The sequence below is a fragment of the Cygnus atratus genome, chromosome 2, assembly GCF_013377495.2.
Source record: "Cygnus atratus isolate AKBS03 ecotype Queensland, Australia chromosome 2, CAtr_DNAZoo_HiC_assembly, whole genome shotgun sequence".
NCBI lineage: Eukaryota > Metazoa > Chordata > Aves > Anseriformes > Anatidae > Cygnus > Cygnus atratus.
The window spans coordinates 63,675,674-63,691,718 of record NC_066363.1 but is presented as its reverse complement, the minus strand read 5'-3'; the positions used below and the strand labels follow the sequence as shown (position 1 = coordinate 63,691,718).

At 43.6% G+C, this 16,045-nt stretch overlaps 1 protein-coding gene across 3 annotated transcripts in view; it reads left to right on the top strand.

Moving 5' to 3' along the window:
• AOAH (acyloxyacyl hydrolase) overlaps positions 1 to 16,045 on the top strand; it is a 78,860-nt gene that overhangs the window by 48,481 nt on the left and 14,334 nt on the right. For all 3 annotated transcript variants that reach the window (XM_035552387.2, XM_035552386.2, XM_050708682.1), the window contains exons 14-17: positions 1,656 to 1,738; positions 7,340 to 7,376; positions 8,371 to 8,445; positions 13,758 to 13,930. In XM_035552387.2, coding sequence (XP_035408280.1) covers positions 1,656 to 1,738; positions 7,340 to 7,376; positions 8,371 to 8,445; positions 13,758 to 13,930 — 368 coding nt within the window. The remainder of the gene's footprint in view (positions 1 to 1,655; positions 1,739 to 7,339; positions 7,377 to 8,370; positions 8,446 to 13,757; positions 13,931 to 16,045) is intronic.

Below are 16,045 nucleotides of genomic sequence, written 5' to 3'. Positions count from 1 at the left end.
TTTCAAGAGAAGCAGCTCAAAATCTCACAGCACAACAATGAAGTGTAGAGGAGACCAGTAGGCAATGTGCAGTGGGAGAGGACAACTTGCAGAAGGCTCCCATTTACACTGAGCCTGCAGAAACAGAGATGCAAACTGATGCAGGCTGTGCCCATCCTTTCCACCCCCTAATCAGTGAAGAGGGATGCCACGGATTAGCTAAGGAGTGTATGACCAAGAAGTTTGGTTTGCTTCTCCTCATCCCCCTGCCTGCTATGCTGACAGCCAAAGACCTCCCACATTCCTTGCATAGCCTATCGCTTGCTTACTAGTTAGTGTTATCATATGTTTCTATGTAGGTAGTTACTTTTTATTGCTGGTTTCAAAACTTATCATTGTCTTATGTTCCTCTGCATTTGTCGAAGTTGGCTGTTCTTGAGCCATGGTATTTCAGTTATCTGATTTCTTTGTGCCTAAGTTCAAACACAAGATCAACAGCTCCGATAGCCATGGCCAGGTACTCATGGCTCAGAGCATGGCCTTCTCATCAGCTTCCCTGTGGGCTGTTATCCTTTTCATTGCGTTTTAATTTTTCTCGACAGTGCAAAGTAGTGGAGAAAAGTAATCAAAATCAAATTTAACCTGTCTTCTGATCAATCCACCGGAGATTTATGGCACTGGGAAATGAATGCCCTGACAATATTTCTTCTCCTTTATTTCTTCTTCTACAACAGCCAATTGAAAAGTCAATGTTGTGGTTTAGCCCGGCTGGCAGCCAAACACCACACAGCCGTTCACTCACCCTCCCCCCTCCCTCTCCGGGATGGGGGAGAGAAACGGGAAAGTGAAGCCTGTGAGTTGAGATAAGGACAGTTTATTAAGACAGGGAAAATAATAACAATAACAATAATAATAATAATAATAATAATAATAATAGTAATAATGTGTACAAAGTGATGCACAATGCAATTGCTCACCACCCGTTGACCGATGCCCAGCCTATCCCCGAGCAGCCGGCCCCCCCACCCCGGCTAGCCACCCCTATATATTGTTCAGCATGACGTCAGATGGTATGGAATACCCCTTTGGCCAGTTTGGGTCAGCTGTCCTGGGTCTGTCCCCTCCCAGCTCCTGCTGCACCCCCAGCCTGCTCGCTAGCAGGACAAAGCGAGAAGCTGAAAAGTCCTTGGCTTGGTGTAAGCATTGCTCTACAACAATTAAAACATCGGCATGTTATCAGCGCTCTTCTCATCCTAATCCAAAACATAGCACCCTGCCAGCTACTAGGAGGAAAATTAACTCTGTCCTACCTGAAACCAGGACAGTCAATTAGTGAGCAATCAACAGGACTGTTTTGGTAAATGATGTATAAGAAAAAGGTTCTTAAACACCTTGCCTGAAAGATTAGGGTGAAAGCATAGAGGATGAACAATCCAAACAGAACTCTCCAACCATTTATTGCTTCTCAGAGAATGTTGGAGCATCCATTTTAGGCCATGCTATTGAAAATGAAATAATTTTATGACCTCAAAAAAAAGAGAAATTGTAAAATGGAAGTATATGCACAACTGGTGCACAGTGTTGTTCAGAGACAAGAACAAACTTTTTAAATATTGGACTTGTTTTCATCCACATCATAAAAGTTTAGTGGCTTGCATTTTCTCGATTTATTTCAGAGGCTGGACAGACTCTCTATATCTACGTTTACGCAGGAGAAATCACTGTAATCACAGAGACTTACAGAACATTTCCCAAAATGGTAAGTTAACTTATTTCACTTTTTTTTTTTTAATCTTATAAGTCTGATATTTGATGTGGCTTTAATGAACATCTTCCAGAAACAAAGAGAAAATCCTTCCAAATTGCATGCATGTCTTGTGGAAAAAATAGTGACCAGCACTTATTTAACTCAGCATCCTTCCTTGGTTGCTTTTATCTGTGCTTTTACTAAGGACTTCCACTGAAACAAAGATCAGTGTACCCCACTGTAACTCTCATTATTTTTTTCCCCAGTGACCAAAAGGGGGAATGTGAGGGGTGTTGCTGGTAGTGACAGAGCTAAGAGGCCTGACCCCATCTCCTCTGGAGGCTATGGCATGGTGCCTGCTTGCTTGCACACCCCTTCTCTACACCCCTGTTGGGGATGCTGGGGGTCCTACACTGCACCCCACAGTAACACAGGGAGGCTCACAGGACTGCCACACCAGCAGGCAGAGCAGGCACAAAACTGTCCCCAGCCTCACAGCAAGGGTGTCTGTGATGTCCTGCAAGGCCTTTGTCCAAAAACCAACATCCGTCTGCAAAACTGGAGCAGTCAGTGGTGCAGGCGGCTTTGTGTGCACTTAGACCAGATTTTAAAGAAGTAATCAAGGACACAAAGGTAAATTAGGACAAAACTTAGCACTGTTTTGTCAATAATTAATTTTGTGAGGCTGGCTTAACATCTTCCTATAAAATAACATCCTGTGTTAGCAAGGTTATATGCAGCAGGCCTAGAAATAAGGAAACTACCCTACTACTACTTTCCTTATTTCTACCCAGAAATAAGGAAAGGGTCTTCTTATACGGTACCTCACAGGAAATGTTCATGTAAGTGAAGAAGAGGAAGATTAATACAAGAAATAAAAGGTGGGTAAAGAGACAGCTAAACAGAGAAAAGCACTGGGTTTGAGAAAGGAGACATGCTCCTGAGCCCAACAGCAATAGAGATGTCTGAAGGAATGTTAAAATACTTTGGCAATTCAGCAAAACAAAGATTAAAAGGGATTACAGTCCTGGTTTTGAATCCTTCAAGGCATAAACACCAGAAAGAGAGAAGAATGGTTTAAACCATGGTTTAAATGGACACTTCTGGTACAAGAGCATGGGATTTCATTAATCATACCTCTATTTGTAGTGGGAACATTAATAAAGGTTACTACCTAAGAGTGAAAACCTAGAATAGCCCTCAAAACAGAGGAGTGGGGGTAAAAAGAAGCCCAGAGCTGTTTCAAGACAGAGTTTGATTAAATCTGCCAAAGTGGTTGCATGAAGGGATGAGAGTAATCTCCCTTTGAAATTAAGGTTTATGATGTTAACTATTGTGTGTCGGATTAAGTGATGTCCCCAACAATGGGTTTAAAAGATACTTGATCATTCTGTGATTACCACATTGTGTTTGCATTGTATTTAATTTTCATTCTTCAGAAAACTGGCTGCAAAACTTAGGGAAAATTTATTCTCCTTGGGCGGATAGCTTGGTTTTCTGGGGTATGTTTCCTCACCAATGATGAGTCATGTTGGCCACAAGTGAGGAGCACTGCTGCACTAGTTTCTAGTGTTATATAGAAATGTGTTAAATGCTGGGGATTAGGTTTTCTGCCGGATTTAGGATCAGAAAGGGTCTGCCCCGACCCCCAGCTCCATGAGCCAGAGGTCTCACAGGGTTGAAGATGTTGTCCAAGCAGGTAGTATGGTGCAAGGATCCCTTGCAGGCTCAGGTGGGCTTTTCCATCAGAGAGTTCCCGTCAGGTGCCAGCACCTATGCCACTGGCAATGCCTCCATAAATCTTCCTCCTTCCTGAGGCACATGTATTTCTGAAGCTTTCAGTCTTTTTGCACAAATATATGGCAATGTCTTTGGTATTGTGGCTGGCTATGGGTACTTCTCACCTCGTCTGTCAGATGCAGGGCACTGGGGTTGGTGGCTTCCATGACCACAGTCCCTCAGGTATCCCTTCCGGTGAGGGAATAACAAAAGGCCAAAAAAAATGAGGTCAACAGTTCTTATCATCTATAGCCAGTTAACCTCAGTGCCTGATACCCTATCACCCTGTTCTGTTCTCTTTAACTTAATAGGAGATGTGCTTTCCCTTCTTCCTTCTTCCCAATTCCCCCCTACACTTAAACCAAAAAAAAAAGGGCGGGGGGGGGAGAGGGGTCTTATTGTGTGCATCATTCCTTTTTACATGCCTCTCTCTCACGCTTACACTGCAGACAACTGCAGGATATAAAAGGAGGTGAGTCTGTGTCAGGGCAAAAGAATCCAAAGAAAATTACAAGTGATAGAAAAATCCCAGAGTATCTTCCCTCAGTATCTTATCTTAATCATCACATTGACACAGTACTGTAAAGGTTCAATTTTCTTGCTTTGTTTGGCATAATAGTTTCCCAGATTGGGAGGATTTAAATGGGCACTGTCAGTGTCAGTGAAGCTAAAAGCTGACCACCACCCTGACATAGTCGCAGCTGGGAGAGCTTGATTTTCCTCCAAAAATACTGCTTCCCCAGAGAGATGCAATGAAAGGGAGAGGTGCTGGAGCTGGGGGTCAGCTGGGGGTCTGTGGATGCACAGCAAGCAGCTCACACTCCTAATCAACATTCTCCATCAACATTTTAATTTATTTGTTCATTGTTTTCAGCATGGTTTTATTGTCTTGCCTCCTGGCATCTTCACACAGGCTTGCAGACCATGTGTTATTTCTGGTTTTTGACTGACTGAGAGAGATCGTAAGGTGTGAGGGATGCGTATGAATGCTCAGGTGTGGGGTTTGAAAGTTCTTCTGAATGTCCTCCATCACCTGTTGAAAACCCCTTGCTTCTATCAAGAAGCATCCTGACAGTAAAATCAGCTGCTAGAATATTAAAAAATAAAAATAATAATAATAAAACATATTAAGTAAATATGGAGAAAGTGAATACCCTATAAATTTCTAAATAATTACAGAACAATTTTGTAATTATCATCTATGTTTTTCTTGAGATACATGGATACCATATGTTATATCAGAATGTGGGTATATTGTATATTTCTTTGCCACTCTTAGGCTGATCTGTCTCTTTGGGATTCTTGTCCTTGACCAGAAAAATTAAGCATTGTTACTACATGTCATAGCTCACTGAGCAATCAAGCACCAGATAGCTCATTGTTGCTTCAAAACCAGTTAAGAAATAATATAAATATATATATATATATGTATGATATATAATATATAATTCCAGCAGTTTTGGAAATTCTAGTCAGCCCAGAGTTCATCTGGGGAAAACTGGAGGCTTTTTTCTTTGCATCTTTGCATTTCCAATTGCTTTCACAGCAGAAAGGATCTAAAGATTAGTAAGCAAGAAGCCCTTCTCAGCCACGCAGCACTTTTGGTGCTATCTGGACCCAGCCAGCAGCTCTGCACACCTCAGAAATATTTCAAGGCTCATGAAATTTGGGTTTATTCACAAGTGGAAGTATAACCATCCCTGACTCCTCACCAAAACTAATAAATGCCACTGGTCTGAAAAAATTTGAAAAGCGACAGAGAGGGGGGCAGTAGAGGTCCAGGAGTTGGTGGGAGACATTCAACAGTGCAAGGGTAGCTGAATTTCAAATACTTACTCTGCCTGGTCTCTTCTTTCTCTCTTGAATGTGTTTATCAGAAATTACATCCTGGATCATAAGCACTTCCTTGATGACTCAATTTACCCATTAAAACACTTCTCTAAGAAAGCCCTTCATTTTCTTTATCTTTCGACTTGATTTATAGCTGTGCCAATGCTTTCCACTGAGATGCTCATAACTACCTACGCTTGTGGAGGTAATACCTACCCGAGAAGAGCCTCTTACCTTTTGTAAATGCGTCTTTAATTTCCAGAGATCCTGAATAATTTATTTGCGCTAGCACTGCAGCCTCAGTCCAGGGAGTGATGCAGCAGAATGGCTTAACAAAGGGACACTGAATTTGATCTGAAAAAAGGATATTAAACAGAAAAAAAATCAGCTAGCAGTGGTTCTGTTCTAAGCCATATTTTCTAAGGACTGTGTGGGGCTCTTATTCAGCTGAAAAGAGCTTCTCAACAGGAGGACTGGATTTTGTATGGAGTAGCAGCCCTCAAGAGAGAGGCAACAGAGAGATACGTTCATTTTTAGCTTGGAAGAACTGGATTATTTAAAACATAAACGATTCATTGATATATGCAGTTGGCATCGCTGTCAGCGATAGTAACAAATGCACCACTATTAAAATGCAAAGTGTATTATTGTTACCTCAGGGGGTTATCTCTTAGATCTTTTTCCGACACCAATCCGGCGGAGATTTAATGATGTTCTGCCCACAACGTTCCCCATAAGAGCTGCGGGGGGACAGGATTTTCTCCTCAAAGCAAGCTTCAAGGCACAATGCAGAAAAGAGGAGAAGAGAGACCAGAGTGGAGCTGAACAGAGAACAGGGGTGTAATACAAGAAGAGAAGGAGTGAGAAAAGAGGATAGAGAATGAAGATATTGCAAAATAGAAACAAGTACAGAGCATAAGGCCTGCACCTGAAGTTTGTGTTTCTGTATGCTGCTGTGGGGTGAGCTGCTTGCAGTCATGGTCTTGGTCTAATCTTAAACAAAGCATAATTTCTTTTCTGGCTGCTTCTTTGCTGTCACTCTTGCACTGCAGGTGATGGAGTTTGATTTGCATGCTGTGGATAGCTGGGATGTGTATGCACAGCCTTCAAAGTCCCACTAGTAAATTTTACGCATAAAAGCTTTCCTGATTAAGAAATGCTTTTCTGATTCAAGACATAAATGAAACACGATCGATATTCACAGATGCTTAGGTTTAGCTAGTTCTTTTCCTGGAGGAGGAGAGATTTGCATCCAATCATTTGGGTGAATTGCTATTTAAATGCAGATAATCCAGAGGGCTGCAGCTAGCCAAATACTATTTTTCGTAAGTCTGCCACTGGTGGCAAGAGCAATACAGACACCCCAATGTTGGTGTATACTGCCATTTAAGATGCTTTGCAATATCTTTCCCACCTCCAGCTGTCTCTCCAGAAGTGCACAATCTCTAAGGCATCCTGTGTTGTATCTGCCATCCCTGCTGCAGGTGTCCTGGATACTCTGAGATGTCAAAAATGGCACTTGGTGCCTATGTTTAGGGCTTGAATCACTCCCAATGTGACATAGCTGTGAGACACTTACTCTCTTAGAGGAGTGAGAACAGTTCCATTTGCAATTTATAGGGAAAGTTAAAAGTAGATTGACTGTTGACAAGTCAGGTTGGCTGGTTTACAAGAGACTACTATGTTCAACAGATGGGAAGAAGCTGCTAGATCTGGATTAAAAGCCAGATCCAAACAACCCAGCACTTGAAAGCGTTTGATTTTCTACAGTCTGATATGTGGAACTCATGTGAGAGGCAGCAGGTCACTGGATTTGGCTTTACTTCCTAATGCTGGCACCCAAAAATTTAGAGATGACCTGTTGCTCGATTTTTATTTAATAAAATAAAATAAAATACTCCTACATTCTTAGAAATGTGCAATGAAATTGAGTTTTGCTTTTCATTTTGTTTGTCACTGTAACAGTGTTGTACTATTCCTCTTATTCCCCCTGCATGTGATCAGGTGGTTCTTCAAGAAATCTCCTCAATTTAATGAAAAGGTGAGTGTTTGATGGGATTTGAAGACTGACTGCAGGTACAGAAGTGTGTCTGAGGTCCTACACCCTCAAATGGAAGAAGCAGAGCCCTGTAATGAATGTGTTATCCAGAAGTGTCTCAAGAAGCAGAGCTTCACTTGGCCACTCTGCCCTAAGTAGTCGGTCTCTTCTCTGGTATCAACATTCATTAACAGAGGAAAAACTGTTTTCGGATGTGGGTCTCACCATCCCCAGGGCCTTGACCCTAAGCCAATGGAGTATTTCCAGTGATTTTAGGGAAGAGGCTAAGTCTTTCCTTAAATTTGTTTTTTGGGTCTCCCTGACTCCATTACTCCTGGTTTGTAGCAATGTGGATAGACACAGGCAGGCCTGCTGTGTTATCTCCGTATGGGTATGATTGAGTAGCTACCAGATAGGGAGAGGCAGTAGCTCTCCTTTTCAGATGAATTTGGGTCAGCCGTGGGATGGTTGCATTTAACTTAGCCTGCTCCATGCTGATGTAGTTCATGTCCTAAGAGATTTATAGTTCTCTGCTGCAGAGAAAGTATTAATGAATCCATCCTCTCTAGCACTGAACTGCAAGCCACATCCTGATTTGATCTTGAGCCCAATCCTACACATAAACTTAGTTGTCAGCCACACATAGTCTTCTTCTCCCATCTCTAACTAAAAACCTCCTGACTTGATTTATGGCTTTGCCCTGAAATGGAGCTGCTTGATTTGGCTTCTGAATACTGCAAAGATAGAAAACCAGCAAGAAAAGCAGTGAGAAAGACAAGTCCATAAGGGGATAAGAGGGACAAGGAAAAAAATAATATGTAAGAACATGGATTAAAATACAAAATTATAGGGGAAAAAAAAAAAAAAAAGAAAGCCTAGAAGCGTAGTCATCTGAGCATTGGCCAAAATTGAACAAGCTACTTCCAATTCACATGGTGTGTGATTCAGACATTGAGAATATATTTGCCCATTAATATGCTGCTGATTTATCTTTCAGCTTGGCTAGAAACCAGCTGTTGGACAATCCAGCCATAGTTATCTATGCTACAATTGGGAATGACGTCTGCAACGGGTAAGGTCTAATCAGTACTAACATTTATATGGTCATAAATTTGGCTTCTTTAGAGTACTCCTGGCTTTTTGGACATTTCTGTCTCATTGCTTTGAGCCTACCTTTAATGGCATTTTTCTTTGCTGCTGATCTTTGCTTCATTCTTATTTTTCTGCTAAAAATACTGGTTATCTCCTTACCTGTCTCTGTTGTTGACACCTGCCTGTCCTTATTCAGAGCTTGTCTGTCTTTCTTTCACAGTGATAAAATGACCAAAGGCATATTTGAAGCTTAATATTTCTTGCAAAGTAGATGAAATGAAAACAACAGGAGGAAAAAAAAAGAGCATTATGAGCATGCATATCCGTCTTATCCAGTGTACCATCTCCCATCAGACGAGGTAGCGTTACAGGTCTACCTTTTCTGAAGAACCACGGTGTGGTCCTCTGTCGAGGTCTAATTTCACCCTGCCTCTGAGCATGCTGTCTGCAGCCTTCATTGTGCTCTCCTAACAGGTTTTTTGTCTTTCTGGCTTTACTCCTATCACAAGCTCAGCGGGAGAATGAACTGAAGCTTTCCAAACTAACAGTTCTGGCACTACCCATTAATAACGCTCGCAGGGGTGCACAGAGGTCACCATTTTGATGCTTCTCTTCCTCCCAAAGTGAGAAATCCGCAGCCCAGAAAGTTCGCACAAAAGCCACCTTTCAACCAGGCCAATGCACAGCACATCCACGCTCCAGCTTTGGTTTTTCAAGTGGTCCAAATGGACACTTTGTCGGCCTAACATTATTTTCACCTTGATGGAGCTTCAGATTGCCTTTTTAGCCAGTGATGTGGTTTAACCCAGCAGACAGCTAAACACCACACAGTCATTTGCTCGCTCCACCGCCCTGCAGTGGGATGGGGGAGAAAATTGAAAAGTGCAAGAATTCCTGGGATGAGATAAGGACCATTTAATAAGGAAGAAAAAAATAAAGAAAAAAAAAATATATATATTAAAACAAGTGATGTACAATGCAATTGCTCACCACCTGCTGACCAATGCCCAGCCATTCTCAGAGCAGCAGCCCCCCCAGTTTTATTTCTGAGCATGAGCCCATAGGATATGGGACATCCCTGTGGTCAGTGTGTGCCAGCTGTCCTGGCTGTGTCCCCTCCCAGCTCCTGGCGCACCCCCAGCCTCCTCGCTGGCAGGGCAGCACCAGCAGCTGAAACCCTTGTCCCTGTGCAAGCATTGCTCTGCAGCAGCTAAAAGATGGGTGTGTTATTGTTCTTATCCTAAATCCAGAACACAGCACCATAGCAGCTACTGGGAAGACAATTAACTCTATCCCAGCCAAAACCAGGACAGACAAAGAAATAAATCTGATTAACATGGACACTTTCAAAACACTTAAAACATTTTATTAAATGATTCACATGCAGGTAAGTCTCCTTTCAGAGCTTTTAAAGTCTCACCTGCAAATTGTGTAATTAAGTTGGAGCTATTATTAAGGCTGCCAGGCTTTGCCTCTAAAACACCCCATTTTCAGTGTCCTAAAACTTCGCTTATCAGCAAGTTCACCATTGAGCTGAGTGGGAAAAGCAGTCACAGCCATCCCTCCAGGCCTCCTGCTGCCTGCTGGCATGGCTGTCCTGGGCATCTGGTTATCCAGAAGTTTCTGGAGTATTGCTACAACCACCTCCAAGGTGACGAATCCTACTAAATATAAAAGACTTCAGAGGTGTCTTCTTTCACGCATGGGCCAGGCCCTTTTGAGCATGTATTTCAACTCTGCTGTTTTGCTAAAGTCACTGCTTTTCCCTCTGATTAACTCCCATGCTGCAGGTTAATCCTTTTGCTTCCCCTGCATCTAACCCTGCTTTCTATTCTTGCCTAAAGAAAAAGAGAATCTCTCCTCAAAATTTAAACCATTTTGGCCTCGCATCATCCACTTGTATGTTCCAAAACAGTATTACTCAAAATGCCGGTTGTTGTTATATCCCAGTGCCTATTACCTGGCAGAGACACTCTTGTCTGCTCCAATTCTCTTTGCTGTCTGTTTTTCTCCACAACACCTGTAGCATCAAAAGAAGCTGTGGCTGTGGTGATCCCTGTGACTCCAGCAAGGAAAGGTGCTGCAGCTCCTATAGAAACACACTGTTTCCATCAAGTAGGGTGGGTAGCAGAGAGGGATTTTTGAGGATCCAGTCATTGTCTGGCTCTGATAATACCCACAGAGGTTACAGAGGATGTGGAGCATCTGATGGACCTGACTTCAAACCTAAAGCTAGACAAATAAAAACCTTTTCAAGGACAGCTTTAAAGTGCAGTAATAGAGCCCTTCTGGTCATATCCTGTATTTTGCCTTCAGATGAGAGAGCAATATGCTGAGCACAGCTTTTAGCCAAAGAATTGTTAAAATGCCAGTATTTCATCCCATGTGAAGAGCGGGGCAATGTGTTACGTGGATGCTCATAGAGGAAAAAGATAATGAAATTGGCAGCATGCGTTGTATGTTCCCAGTAGTCTCCACACTGTGGTGTCCAAACAGAGGGGTTAGAAAAATAAAGACAGATGGCAACGGTATCTCTCAGCCCACTGAGGTGTAAATGTGGGACACATGGACCTGGAACAACAACAAAAAAAAGCAACAAGACAATAATGAACGCCAGCAGCCCCAGACGCTGTGCAGTTACTGTGTGTTAGTTGCATTTGGGGTAAGGCACTGCTTCTCCAGCCTCTCTTTCCCAGCTTTGCAGTTACGTATGTGTATGTATGTGCATATGTGCATGCATGCATATGGGCACGTGAGCTCTCAATGAAAACCACACGTGCACCTGGTGGCCCCGTATGCCAGTGGCCCAAACACTGGGCATGTTACAGATGTGATTAGAAAGCAGCACTGAGGATGAAACATGGTCTGGGGAGGATTTATTTGGATTGGTGGTGTGAGACCAGACCTGCCCTGCAGGATGTGGTGGTACCAGGTGACGGAGAAGGTCTCCGTGCAGCCAAGCACCCTACCATTGATGGCCATTTGCTTATGTGCTGACACGATGAGTGGTGGCAAACATCAGCTTACAGAGGTCCCAGGTGTGCAGAAGCCATCCCTGGTGCTGCCTCCCTTATTGCACAAGCCAAAATGCGTGTACCTACAAGACAGCTTGTTTCTTGGCTGGTTTTAATTTCAAAGCCTGGCACAGAGAGGAAATGTGAAGAAATGCATGGAAACACCTGCGTGACTACAGTGGAGAATGACAAGAGGTTGTGGAGCTATGAATGTCATATTAATTTCATCTCCTGCTGATGTGTTTGCTTGCCGTAGCGGCCTTACATCAGAGCAGTAGTTTGAAATCAAGTGCAGCAACACCTGTAGGCAAAAATGAAGTAATTTAAGGGCAAAACCACAGTCTTGTCTCAAAAGTACCTTGCTCGGGTGGCTGTCACAAGCATGAGCTTGAATCTTAATGCTGTTTTTCAGTTCTCCCTAACCAGAAATTCTCAAATGCTGTGGAAGCACATTCTGCATTAAGATAAGTTTCTAGGCCCAGGGAACGTGTCTAATTACTATATTGTATGCAAAATGCAGCAGCTAAAGAACCCCAAATCCTAATAAGGGGAATGCAGTACTCCCACAGGGAACTCAGTTACCCGAGAGCACAACCATTTCTGGATGTCTAGCCCTCAAGACAAAACAGCAAAGCTTGTGAAGGCGCCTGCTTTTGGAGGGCATTCACCAACAAGCAATCCCGCTTGATTTCCCAACATCTCAGTCATCCCCACACTGAGTTTGCCCCTCTCTTACCCATGGGAAAGCCATAGGTTGGGGACATGGAACTCAAAGGACTTCTCCAGGGAAAGGTCTCCATCCTCCTGTACCACATGGAAGATTTGAGCATGCTCTTAGGATGAAGGCTTCCAGAAAAAGCCCTTTGTCTCTGAAAACCTTGGTCAAGCTGAGTTGCACCACCACGGCAGGACCACCCTCATTTTCCCAGCCCTTGGCGCCTGCTGGGACAGGATTACCTCATTGGGAATGTTTTCACCCTCTTCTTCATCACCCTTTGCAGACGCACGGCAATAGCTCTAAGGGGAGAGCACACAAGTGCCCTTTATACAATAAAGTGGTTGTTTCAATAATATAACTAGAGCAGGGTTCTCTAGGTAGCCTGGGGGAGCTTGTTTGTTTTTCTTATACAAGTTGAAATTTATTTCAACTTTAGGATTTTATTTTCCTGCAGCATTTACAGCTACGTGCAAGGGAAGGACAAACCGGAGTCTGGGAGTCTGGATTGGAGAGGTTCAGGCCCACTGGCAAGCTATAAAACATGGGCATTTAGTCCGTGTGGGACACTGTCACAGCTCCTGCATCCTAGTGGACATTTCTGAGGACTATTTTAGCTTCAATACCTCCTCCTTCTCCCTCCAGTCTGCTATATTCATTTGGACCTCTCACTGCTCTCTTGCAGCATGGTGGTAGGAGGTGTACAAGATGTGGGAGGCAAAGCCGGCTTAGATATTCCTACCTGGCATAATTGAACAGGATGTTGAATGTGAGGTACACACAGCATGTAGTGGGGGAAGCCATCCTTGCATCTGTTCTGGGGCATCCCTCACCCTGAAGCCATGTGTGCAGAACAGCACTGGTTCCCCCAGTTTGAATCACAGAGGCTAAAATAAAATCACCAGGTGCAGTAGCCTGGGGATTCCTTTTCCTGATGAAACTTGGCTTAGACATCAGACCAGTCAAATGGCAGTCCCAGACTGGAGTTTGACAAGTATGCCATGGTCGGTATCTTTGCAATCAGCAAAAAGAGCATGGGCTTTTAATGACTAGAAACTGGCAAGTTTCTGGATTTATAGCAAGTGGCTTGAGATGCTTTGCAACAGCTGCAAAGAGGCTCTCTAGTGGTTCTACATGGATCTCAGCACCACGAGAAACCAATATAGTCATAGTCTGCTTCATAGCTCCGATTCACCACTTGGTAGTGTAAATAAAGACTAACTCATTTCAGACAATGCCATTACTCTACCATAAAACTAGGAAGAGAGCTAAGGCTTTTCTCCTACGTGGCGGTCACTCCACAAAAAATGGTTGCATGTCTGCCTGTGTTTTTATCAGGGAGAAGGCTTTTGTTTGTTACACTGAGGGAGATTTCTGCATCACTTTTTGTTTTGGCAATAAGAACAAGAGATTAAAGCACATTAGCATCACTTCTATAAGGTTTTATTTAGCTAACCTAACATGTAAGAACAGAAGACAAGAAAACACTTTAATTTCAAGTGCCTGTTTGGTGGCACTGTATTACCTGACACAATGTCCTGTTTGTGTCCTCTCCTTCTGCAGGAACCATGACACCCTAGCTCACATGACAACCCCCAAAGAAATGCTCTCCAATGTCATACAAGCTCTGCGTTACCTGGACTCACGGCTTCCAAATGGCAGCCACGTGATTTTAACAGGCTTGGTGGATGGACGCTTCCTCTGGGATAATCTGCATGACAGATACCATCCTCTAGGTAAATATGAGATGTTGTGGGGTCCTCTTGGCTATCTGCCCGCTTGTGTTTCCTTCTGTCCCTGAATAATTTATGGATCTGTTGACATATTTCAAGCAAACCTGACAGAGTGGAGGAGATCTGGAAAATATGAGCTGGATGTTGGCTGTACAGTAGAAGTAAGAGTCACCCCCAGTGCAGAATAGAGCACCTAGAACGCAGATCCCTATGGTGCGCATGCCCCCCCCGCCACCAGCCAGACCCAATCAGCTCCAAACCAGGCTCAACATATGCTGTGGATGTGCAAACAAGATGTTCTGCTTCAGTCTTGTCCCAAAATTGTGGCCAGCCTGACCATGCTTCATTCTGGATCTTGTTACAGGTGGAGCTTGACATCTGGTGAGCAGCTCCACTCACTACTGATGGGTGTTTTGATAATGCTGGGTGTGGACTGGGACAGAATTAATCCAGGGAGTTGCAAAAGACTGAGTAGATGCTAAAGGAATAAATTTTCCACAAGCTCTGGGTGTCTGGCACCTCCTACGCTGCATACAGGTGTAACAACCGAAACATCATTCCATGTATAGGCACGTTTTGGGTCTTTCTCTCAGAGTGCAGTTGCCATAAGGTTCTTTGAGGCAGTGTTTGCAGGGATTTGGAGGCTAACTTTGGGAGCCTATCTCCTCAGAGCACACTGAGAGCACATGCAGAGAAGCTGCATGTCTGACCATTGACTGACCACTTGCTCATGCTATGTCAAACAGCAAAGAGGAATATCGTCATGGTGGAGTTGCATTAACACATGACAATACCAGACATCCTGCACTGTGGTTAGGCTGGTGTCTGTGCCTCTGGGGTCAGTGTGGGCACATTTCCATGGAGAATTGGGACATTTATGGGGTGACAGGTTTGGAAACGTGTTCCAGAACCCCTTCTCTACAAATTCCTACCACCCCAAAGTCAATAAAGAAAGAATGTGAAATATTTCATCCTGCTAGCAAAACGTGTTTTTATACAAGCAAGTATATTCAACATTCTCCATTTAAGTGTAGGCATAAGGAACCAGCGAGGCCATTCTGCTGTCAAGTTTTAGACCAAAAGCATGTTCCTTTTGTCTCTGGGTAAATGAATCTCCCGTGCATCTAAGTGGGAAGTTGTTGCCATATTAGTCCTCATCAGTAAATGGAGAGAGAAAGAGAAGCTAATGCACATCATTAGAATGGTAGATTACATCTTCAGATGAATTTGGCAACCACAGGGTAGAGCTTTGAAGAAGTGCTGTGCCTGGTTTCCCAAGGTTAATCATTGCCAATGGCCCCATAGATTTTTCTTAACATTCTACACGTTATTTTATCCCTCTAAAGTACATGCCTCTTAGGAAGTCTGAGGTATCCATTTCTGCTGTTTTCTTAATTCATCATCACATTTTCTCTAATAAGCACTGTATTATTATCAAGTGAAAACAGAAAAAAAAAAAAAAAAACTCCCATCCCTTCTGGCACAGAGTGAGCCTGTGATAATTATTTTTCAGTCACATGAACGCACTTCTTTGCTTGAGTGCATGTTTATCACACGGGCAGTTCCTCTACTGGATATCTAATTATCAGAGCTAACACGTAGCATTTTTGGCACAAACCAAACCGGGAGCGGTTAGCTATACGACCAGTTGGCAATTTTTCAGAGGGCTTCATTCGCCTTGGAGGGAACCAATTTATCCTAAGCAGCGTTCTGCAGCAAGACATCACTTCTGGCAGATCCTCTGATGGGTTGTGAGGAGGTTTCCCTGCTTGGCAGCCAGTCAGGCACCACCAGACATCGCTCTGGGTTTCAGCCAAAATACCCACCTGGGCTCACGTCAGCCAAACCCATCAGCTGCTGCAGCTCTTTGCTCCCCACTCCCCCCCACAGCCCATCTCAGAGCCTGACACTTTGGGGCTATGTGGGTCTGGGACTTCCCCACCAACCCTTGATCTTTGAGGTCCCCAATCATTTCCGTGGGGAACGGATACTGCTGCAGGGTGAGATAGGCAGGAGTTGCACCTGTACCATGGAGATCCTATAAAGCAGCCTGAGGAGCCTGTTTAATTTGGGTGATATCATACTCTGCAGTTCCTGAAACAGCAATGACAAAAACTA